Raw genomic sequence first — 11,147 nt, 5'->3', positions numbered from 1 at the left:
GCTCATTATGAAAGTCAATTACTAAGACTGTGGACCCCATGAAGCAGGACTTACCCAGTGATTTGTAATGTAGAAGATAGAGGGGGAGGAATCTGGCAAGCACAACTTTAGTTCAAATATAATTCTTCCTTTTGAGGGTTTTCTGAAATATAGTAACCCTTACAGAATTTTGATACTTTTGCCTCAAATCCATGCATGTTTGAAAGAATCTCACCATCTCTATAAATCTGCTTTAAATACAAAACTGCACCACTGGATAAAAATTTGATGTCAGGATACAGTAAAAAAAAAAAAAAACACAATCAGTAATCCTTTTTAAAATTATATAAAGCATAAAGGTACTTTTCTGATTAAGCAACAATGAATGTTATAAAATATTTACAATTCAGTTAAGTAGCCAATACAATAATAATGCATTCAAAGAAAACACTGGCAAATAACAGTTTAACTGGAGAGAACAGTTAAAAAGCCCTCTATTTCACCACTATTCAACATGATGACAAAATGACCTTCCTCTCAATATAAGTTCTAAGGATATAACAGCTTTCAGAAATAGAGCAATCTGTGACAAGTGGTATAAGGAAATGTAAATATACAATGGGGGCGATGGACTCAAAATGAAAAAGTGATAAGGGACAGGTGTATCTTTCTCCAAGCTTTCAGAAATTAGGTACAACAAATCTTTAGGCTATACAAAGAATCATGTACTCACTTATAAATTATGTATAAAATACCTTTGTAATGTGATACAGCTGTACCTATGTTCCAGTTCAAGATGGTAAGGGGAGAAAAATTACTAGTGTAAATTACAAATGATGGAAAGATACAAGAGATCTTACTACACTCTAAGAGCCATTTTTAGCACTACTTAAACCAAAAGAAGCCAGTTGTTTGACAATTCACTCTCTGAAGTTCCACTAATGTTTATACATATTTTCATTAATGAAAATATAAACTCACATTTAGGGTCTAATAAGCTTTGCTTCCCACTTATGATTACAGAAACAACTATGTTTGTTAATTATGCCCAGAGGTTTAGAGAATATGAATTAATGGCAGTAAGATTACTCTAATGTTTTATTCTTCATGGAATCCAAACATTAAAAATGTTTCCATATTTTCACTCTTGTTTTATACTATTTGACCCTTAAAATCAATGTCATGGTTTTCTCATGACTGAAAGGTTTCCTAGGATATGGGACTTTCCATTGTTAAAAAAAGAGACCCTATGACTGTGTGATTTTATATTGTCACTTTTACCCGCAAGATTTTGTGACATTACTTAATTTCTTCTAAACCTTAGTTTTCTATCACAGTGTTTTGAAAGAGCTAACTACTATTACAGCTCATTATCATTAGCAATTGCTATGTGCTACAATATGATGAACAGTTATGTATTTGTAAATTTCTCCACATTTTTTCTGAGATTTAAACATTTACTTAAGCAATCTTTACCTTGAATGTTAAACAGAGAAGTCAGATTTTTTTCCAGACTTCAAATTTGAAAATAAAAATTTTGAAATTTCTACAAAATCCAATTTGTAGAGCTAAAGAGAACTAATTTTATGCAAGAATTATACTGACGTCAATCAGTTTGACTATATAGATAACTAGACAGGAAAAAAGATGGGAACTGTTCCAAAACTCCAAAATGTCTTATTTTTTACATTTTTCACAACCTTGTATATCTTCACTAAAAACTTATTAATCTAGATTTTCAGTCAGCTTGAGGATACAGCATGCAAACCTATACATCTGTACACTTAAAAAAATCTTTATGGCTTCAAATAAAGAACTGGTTTGCATTTACTGAGTATATACTGCCTGGATAACAGGGATAATAAAACTGTTGGGGTTATCCAATAAATACAGGTTAAAAAACTGAAGGTAATTGTAAATTGAATGCAACTTAAGAGTTAATTTTCCTTCTACTTTTATAGAATTACTTGTATATTTCTTTTTGAACTATCAAAATTCAAGAGAGCTCTCTTGTTAAGAAAATCATGTATGCATAATGCTGAACTCAGTAGCTTCTAAAGGAAATTATGTTGTTAAGTCAGATGGGAGCCATAATGGCCTCATCCCCGCAGCAGTCATTGTCAATACAAACCCCAAACATAATTCTATATGGTTCCAATTTACTCCACAATGTGTTTCACAATCCTGTCAAAATGACGAGATGTCAAAGGACTGAGATTTATTTGCTCAAAACTGACAAAAATCAATGTTCTAAATATATATGGCGTAGAGAGTTGCTAAATCTACTGAATCTCTTAAATTAAAAAATATTGCCCATTCTGATGAAACTGCTTACAATGACTACAAGTAAAGATGGTGGCCATTAAGTTTTATCGTGAGCACCTGAGGAACTGTTTGCATCCAATACAAAATGTTTCTTTCCTTTGAATTACTGACACTGGCAAATTAAAATGAAGTGGATACATATGGTTGAAACAATCTTCACATTTACAAATATCCTGAAATATCACTAAATCATAAAAATGAAAGCTGTGGGTTATATATTATGAATGTTTCTAATGCATTCCCAGCTATGTTATTTGTTACAAATTTGTGTATGATGGACAAAATTGGTCATTTATTCAAGACTAACAGCTGGTTCCAACATTGTGCATCTTATCAAAAAAAGGACATTACAAGAAGGAAAGCACAATTAACCTCTAAAATGCTGAAAACAGAAGAAAAAAACCCCCTCATTTTAAAGGGAAATATTTAAGAGGAAACTTACAAGCAGATAATTTAAATACTGTTCTAGTTTAGTATTTTTTGTAACTAGAACACTCAATATAAACATTCAGAACAATAAAACTGCACAATGCTGATTATCTAAGGAAGAACACTAGGATCTGCTATTGTAACAATAGGATCTGTTACTGATTGTTAAGTAAAAATAGTTAATTAAAAAAATTACTAAATGGAGGCTGGAAAAGAAGTGTTCAGTCTGTCAATCCAAGAAAAATATTACTCTGAGAATATAAACAAAATATCATAAGTACTTTCACTATATTTTAAATTATTAACCAACCCATTTTGCTGATCTATAGTAATCTCTAGGAAAAAGCTAGATATAGGAAAATTAAAAAACTCTAGATTCTGAGAAGTATATCCTCCATTCCATAATAACTGCAGAACTTCTGATATTTAATATTAAATATTAGAATTGCAGTCTCCATTTTTTTAATGGTAGCTTGGTTCACTCTGGCAGTATTTCACTGATACAGCCTAAGGCTATAGGTAATGGAACATTACTCACTATGATAGCCAGATTTCTTCTGCATGGCAGTTACAGGGCAATCTTTATGAGCCAGAAGAAGCTGTTTCAGCTGTGCCACTTCATTTCTCAGCAGGGTGACTTCACTCTGGAGAAGAAACAACTTATGTACCTTACCAGCATCAGACTAAACAATTTTCACTGTTTAAAACAAGTGAAGATTAAGATATGAAAATCAGATATCTTTAAAAGAATACCAAGGAATAAACAAAATATGCTGCTTAAATTTATGTAATCATTACACATTAGCTTTTATATTTTAATATTTACATAAAACCTGCAACTTACATAAAAATTTAAATCACAACTGGATAGCGTATTTCAAAGTTTTTTACATTATCATTTGCCTTGGAACTACTTATATACTACACAGGTTACCTATCAAAGGTATTTTTATTTTACATATGTTACATGCTCTTTTGATTATATGAACAACTAGAAGTATCAAGGGAGCCAGGATAAAATTTCACTAACTCTATTCACTTGGAAATAAAGAAAATTTATCCTGGAAACTAATTAAACAGCTTTCTAGAAACTAGGAAAATCTCCATAGGGGAAAACACAATAACTGGAGAATCACAGCTATCTAAAGTGCATCGCAAGGCACTGTGTTTTTGGACATGGAACCAATGAAAGTAGACGTAATGTCTAAATGGCTTAGTTGCCTTGACCTAGGCCATTTGTACACATCTGAATTTAAATCTGATAAATCAATGATGATTTATCCTTCTTCTTATTTCAGAATGAGCAGTTCAGTCTTTTGTTTCGGATGCATTAATCTAGTAGATTCTACGTAGAAGTTCCAAGTTGAGAAAGCCCAATTAATTCCTTTGGACCCCCCCAAAACCTTAACACATAAATTAGTGATAATTACCAATACTCAAGAGCTACAAATAATATGAATGTAACAGATTAATAACATTAAAAAATCTTAACTTACAAATACCTCTACTTATTTGGACTTACATCAACTATTCACATTTCATCTATGAACCCAAAATTAAATGAATACAGCAAAAAGGTATACATAAAAGCTCAAGCACTTCTTTTTCCACCCCTAAATCTCTTACCCAGAAAGCTGAATGTAAAATAATTTAGTAGATTAGACTCATTAGGTCTCCTTAAGTAACTGATGACAGGAACATACAAGATCAAAAGAATAAAAGTTCAGTAATCCAAAGGCAAGTCTGTCAAGTCAAACAGTTCCTCACACCCCTATAACAACGAACTGTAAATGCTGTGTTAAAGCACAAAACAAAAACTGATGCTTTACAAGAACTCTGAACCATTAAAAAAAAAAAGGTTAAATTATGTTTAGAACATTGTATTTGAGACAAGAATGGGTGTATAGTGATTAAAGTACAAAAGAAAAAGGTTTAAAGTTTTGCTTTAAAAAACAAGCTGTTATTTAGAAAATTTCTATGGAATACTGAAGTCATTAGTGTCAATACTGCTAATTATCTCTATTAATGACAGTTATTTATGAGAAACCATATTATGAATAATCCAACATATATAATCCAAAATGTTTCTCCCTCTTTCTGCTGTCAGCTTGATTTTGAAACTCCCATTTACAAGTTTCTCTCATTAATTTCTCTAATATAAAATAGGGCTGAATATGTATTTTTAGTCAAGAATACACAATCTTTTATAATCCAGTACCTGTGACCACCCTTCTCATTAGTTTGAACCTATTAATCAATATTTAATCATTTTGACCTATAAATAGAAATTTTGTATGGCTAACTAAATATATACTGTTATTTCCATCTAGAAAACCTTTCCTTTTTGCCTTGTTAATTATTTCACTATCTTTAAAAGTCAACTCAGTACAACATAAATACACATGGTATTCATTTCTGTGCTTCCACAGCCATGTTTACATATATGTACGTGTGTGTGTGTGTATTTACATAGCACTTATCGCACTGGATTGTTTTTGGTTTACTTGTTTGCCACTTCTGTTAGATTGGGGTGTCTTAAAAGCAAGGATCACCTTGTTTTCTGTATCCCCAGATCATACCCCACGGCCTAGCGTAAACTGAGTACACTGAATTACCATGGTCTTCTCTAAAATCTGTTTCCAGTGGGTAAAAAAAAAACACCAAAGAGGGTGAAATGAAATAGCTTAAATAATATAAAACTGGTCAGCGGTTCTAATTTCATTATTTTTGTCAACAACCTCATTACATAGTCACACTGTTCATTTTCTCAGAAAAGGAAAATTGACATACTTAATAGGATCATCTCAATTACAGAATTTTAAAAATCACAAATGCTTTCTCAACTAAATACTCCATATGGACATTCATCATAAACCCTATTAAGAAAGAAAATGATGTATTAGATAAAATTCTTGAACAGTCGCAAGTTAATAATATGATACAAAATAGTTTGATTTAAATAAAATTCTGGGTGTTAACCATTAAAACAATATTCCTATGCACTTAAAAATATATTCAAAATCTCTCTTTAAATGACAGGTTTGAAACTGATAAGTTTGAATATAGAAACTGATATTCCATCTAACAGTTGGTGGTATTATGGTTGTTCACCTAATCAGACTACCTGGTCCATGAACAAGTGAACAAATGTAAAGATGCCATTAGCTAAAAATGGGTAATGAACATTAAGGACTTTAGAGAGAACGTATATGATTCCTGTTATAAGGGCTTCTCTGGTGGCTCAGATGGTAAAGATTCTGCCTGCAGTGTAGGAGACCTGGGTTGGGAAGATCTCCTGGAGAAGAGAATGACTAACCACTCCAGTATTCTTGCCTGGAGAATTCCATGGACAGAGGAGCCTGGTGGTCTATATAGTCCCTGGGGTCGCAAAGAGTTGGACATGACTGAGCGATTAACACTTTCACAACTTATATTTGTGTTAACTGAATTTAATTCAAATCAGGGGCAAAAACTTGAAGAGAGGAGGAAATTAAAAAATGTTTAAATATTATAATTTGTATATACCTAAGTGATACAGTATACAAGTATGCTGTTCTTTATCCAAAATGCAAATAATGTAATTTTCCCCCTACACCTTTAAATAACAGCAATTGTAAGGAAAAAAACCCCAACAATCTCAAGGTGTGCTCAATACACAGTTAGTCCCATCTTTTACACCATCCTGATCTAAAATATTTTTTAATGATAAGAGATTTTCCTAATGGTAATCCTGAAGCTCAAGTGATTTTTGATCAAGAGGTTAAATTAAATCAATAGTTTGTATTTTATTGTATCCTAATACTCAATTTCTTTAAAAACTGGTTATCAGCACTAGACTGAAAGCAGCAAATGGGACATGGTTGCTAGCAAAGACTTGGGACTGTAAGAAATACTGCAAAGCAAACACAGTTGGATAAGAGAGGCCAAACCTTAAAGAAACGGATTTAGTTGAGCTGGAGAGCCCTAAGTGTAAGCATATGCTTATGGTCAAGATCAGGTCCCAGGAAGAGTTGATAAAAGGAGGCTTATCCTGGTAAATAACCTTTACATTAGGCAAAAGTAGAAGAGTTTGCCAAAGCCCGGCCAGCATTTTTAAAATCATTTATGACAAATGCAGAAAATTCAACAAATTAAACAAAACATTTAAGAATTATAGTCATATGCTGCAGCTAAGTTGCTTCAGTCGTGTCCGACTCTGTGCGACCTCAAAGACGGCAGCCCACCAGGCTCCGCCGTCCCTGGGATTCTCCAGGCAAGATACTGGAGTGGGTTGCCATTTTTTTCTCCAGTGCATGAAAGGGAAAAGTGAAAGTGAAGTCGCTCAGTTATGTCCGACTCTTAGCGACCCCATGGACTATAGCCTACCAGGCTACTCTGTCCATGGGATTTTCCAGGCAAGAGTCATATAGTTATATGTATAAAGGAAAGAACTTAAAAAGACAGTATTTAGGCAAGGCAGTTCCATAAATCATGACTTAAAGCCATAAAAGAACCAGTTTGCTTAAGCCATAGTGTATCTGAAAGAAATAAATGTTAAGCCACAAACAGACTTAACATAAAATGAAAAAAGAAATATTTATACCTCTATATCTGTGGATTATTTTAGACTGATTGTAACTGGATTTAGTCTCCAAAACCTTTCTGGTTAGTCTGCTATTAGTTTATTTGCTGAATACATTAACTATCTTTCTTGGTCTTCCTGAAGATGAAATATGAGACATGAAAACATTTTGAAAACATTAAAGTCCCATTCAAATGTGACCAATTATTGATTTTTTTGGGGGGGAGGGTCAAAGTAAAATGTATCTGGTAAGATAAAGCAGATGCTGAAGAAATAATTATGGTCTAAGAGAAAATGTAATTATTTGGCATTGTCTATACCATTGCTTTATTGTCTATGCCAAAGCCTTTGACTGTGTGGATCACAATAAACTGTGGAAAATTCTGAAAGAGATGGGAATACCATACCACCTGACCTGCCTCTTGAGAAACCTGTATGCAGGTCAGGAAGCAACAGTTAGAACTGGACATGGAACAACAGACTGGTTCCAAAGAGGAAAAGGAGTACATCAAGGCTGTATACTGTCACCCTGCTTATTTAATTTATATGCAGAGCACGTCATGAGAAACGCTGGGCTGGATGAAGCACAAGCTGGAATCAAGATTGCTGGGAGAAATATCAATAACCTCAGATATGCAGATGACACCACCCTTATGGCAGAAAGTGAAGAGGAACTAAAGAGCCTCTTGATGAAAGTGAAAGAGGAGAGTGAAAAACTTGGCTTAAAGCTCAACGTTCAGAAAACTAATATCATGGCATCTGGTCCCATCACTTCATGGGAAATAGATGGGGAAACAGTGGCTGACTTTTTTTGGGCTCCAAAATCACCGCAGATGGTGATTGCAGCCATGAAATTAAAAGACGCTTACTCCTTGGAAGGAAAGTTATGACCAACCTAGACAGCCTATTAAAAAGCAGAGACATTACTTTGCCAACAAAGGTCCGTATAGTCAAGGCTATGGTTTTTCCAGTGGTCATGTATGGATGTGACAGTTGGACTGTGAAGAAAGCTGAGCGCCGAAGAATTGATGCTTTTGAAGTGTGGTGTTGGAGAAGACTCTTGAGAGTCCCTTGGACTGCAAGGAGATCCACCCAATCCATCCTAAAGGAGATCAGTCCTGGGTGTTCACTGGAAGGACTGATGTTGAAGCTGAAACTCTAATACTTTGGCCACCTGATGCGAAGAGTTGACTCACTGGAAAAGACCCTGATGCTGGGAGGGATTGGGTGCAGGAGGAGAAGGGGACGACAGAGGACAAGATGGGTGGATGGCATCACCGCCTCGATGGACATGAGTTTGGGTAAACTCGGGGAGTTGGTGGTGGACAGGGAGGCCTGACGTGCTGGGATTCATGGAGTCACAAAGAGTTGGACATGACTGAGCGACTGAACTGACTGATACCATTGCTCTAATCTATTTGTCTCTACCCAAAGGTTAATTACATACTGATGAACAAATTATATATATATATATATATATTTACAGTTTGTCTTAAGCAGATCAGACTGATGAAATAATGACAGGATAGCTAATTGATTAACCAATCAAAACGTTTCATTGATATTTGGCCACAGATTGATGATCAGGTTCCATAAATTCATGATCTTTGACTTTCTAGTTCAGCTACTATCCCCCAAATTAAAGAAATAATATTGGATAGTTTCTTCTTTGGGGAATTTCTCATTACTATAATCATTGATTTTTGTGAAGAGTAGCTTAAGTATCTTAACTTCTCTCTTATTTGATCTTTAAAATAGTACTTATTCTATGAGTTTGACAGACGGTGAGGTAAAGGCTTGGGAAAATTTTAGTAAAGACTAGTAAAAACTGCAGCCATGAAATTAAAAGACGCTTGCTCCTTGGAAGAATAGCTATGAAAAACCTAGACAGCATATTAAAAAGCAGAGACATCACTTTGCCAACAAAGGTCCATATAGCCAAAGCTATGGTTTTGCCAAGAGTCATGTATGGATATGACAGCTGGACCTTAAAGAAGGCTGAGCACTGAAGAATTGATGCTTTTGAACTGTGGTGCTTGAGAAGACTCTCAAGAGTCGCTTGGACAGCCAAGGAGATCAAACCAGTCAATCCTCAAGGAAATCAGTCCTGAGTAGTCATTGGAAGGACTGATGTTGAAGCTCCAATACTTTGGCCACCTGATGCAAAGAGTTGACTCATTGGCAAAGACCCAGATACTGGGAAAGATTGAGGGCAAGAGAAGAAGGGAGCAACACAGGAGGAGATGATTGGATGGCATCACTGACTCAATGGACATGAGTCTGGGCAAACTCCGGGAGATAGTGAAGGACAGGGAAGCCTGGAGTGCTGCAGTTCATGGGGTCGCAGAGTCAGACACAACCTAGCGATTGAGCAACAACAGTGAAAAGAAGTACTCAGAATAAAATGCATGAGATAGAAGTGGCATCACTATTACCCTCTTCCCCTCTAGAATATAGTGAAAAACTCAGTCTGGGAGTGGAGAAGAAGGACAGTTCTAGAGTTTTTGAGGGATTAAACAGGTATTGGTACCATTCCCAATTGTCGCCATTCCTTTCTATTTCAAGTGATAAATACTAAAGTAAAATACTGTTTGGGTACCAGGATTAAAAGATTGATCCCATTCCCCCTAAGTCAATGGACCAGTAAACAAAACCTTTTCCATATCATTAACTTATTAGTGAAAACTCTTCACATATCTTGTTATCAAAGAATGCTTCTATTAATTTACTGAGCTTCCAGTCCACATACATTTGCAGTGCCTAAGTTTTAAAAGCAAAATCCACAACAAATTCTCCAGGTTTTATCACAAATTGTTAAGAGCTCCTATGAGTCTGCCTTTTGTTCATAAAGGAAATGCTGAAATTCTAAAATGAAAACTAACCCACAAGATGAGTATATGAAAGACAAAGACATAACGGGGTTAAAACCATTTCAAGTAAAAGACAAAATCATATATTACCTTTGAAAATATAATAGTTTATAACCAACAGCATCCAATTCTTGGTCTAGAGTACCATAAATGTCTAATACAGTTTGATGAAATTGTTTTTAAAGCAATGATTCTAGAAAGCTAAAATATAATTAAATTCAGTGAATGGGGCAGTAAAGTTGAATAATTAGTATTTTCTTAAAACCTAATATATATTTGGTAAAAATATAAACAGTCACACCTCAACACTCATTAAACCTTTTATTATATATAAGTAACCATGGGTCATTACTGCCCACCATGCTGATCAGCTAAACCTGTATGTCATGTGAAGAATTATTAAGGAAATGTAGAATTGATGAATGTTTTCACATAAAGCAGAGTATAATTATTTCTTTGACATTCAATTTTCTTTACAAGTCATTCTGTTCTTCACAGTTAAGTTTTGCTGTTGGCAGACTGAATGAAATTTTTTCTCCAGAATCTATTATAAGCACATTAACTCTTCACATTCTGAAAACTAGAATGTGTCACTTACTTTTTTAAAAACTTATTTTATATGACATGTAAGTAAAAAACAACAAAACATCATATATCCATTTGAAACAATAGAGAAAGTCATAGTTGAAGTACCCTTTCTTCCCAAACCCCCTTTATCACTGTTACAAACTAGTACATGTTATTCTTGAAATTTTACCTCTATTTAAAGATTCATTTCTATACTGACTTCCATACCTACACATTTATATATTTAACTATAAAGGTTTCATTAATGAAAAAGAATTATGCTATACATTTTTAGTATGTGACTTTTGAGTAATTTGTTGAGGTGAAATTCCCATAATATAGAATTAACCATTTTGAACTGAAAAATTCAGTAGCATTTAGTACACATCTGCAATGTTGTGCTACCACCACCCTCT

At 34.2% G+C, this 11,147-nt stretch overlaps 1 protein-coding gene across 19 annotated transcripts in view; it reads right to left on the bottom strand.

Moving 5' to 3' along the window:
- The window catches only part of ATF2 (activating transcription factor 2), an 84,597-nt gene that overhangs the window by 3,689 nt on the left and 69,761 nt on the right, over nucleotides 1-11,147 (bottom strand). For 15 of the 19 annotated variants that reach the window (XM_081585383.1, XM_081585378.1, XM_081585384.1 and 12 more), the window contains one exon: nucleotides 3,272-3,377. In XM_081585383.1, coding sequence (XP_081441509.1) covers nucleotides 3,272-3,377 — 106 coding nt within the window. Of the gene's footprint in view, nucleotides 1-54; nucleotides 253-3,271; nucleotides 3,378-11,147 lie in introns of all 19 variants that reach the window. The other 4 variants (XR_014080862.1, XR_014080861.1, XR_014080864.1 and 1 more) reach the window with 1 other exon arrangement.

The sequence above is a fragment of the Giraffa tippelskirchi genome, chromosome 3 (genome assembly GCF_054371585.1).
Source record: "Giraffa tippelskirchi isolate mGirTip1 chromosome 3, T2T-mGirTip1v1.2.pri, whole genome shotgun sequence".
Classification (NCBI taxonomy): Eukaryota; Metazoa; Chordata; class Mammalia; order Artiodactyla; family Giraffidae; genus Giraffa; species Giraffa tippelskirchi.
Note: the sequence above shows the minus strand (reverse complement) of the source record. Positions and strands in the feature narration are given on the sequence as shown.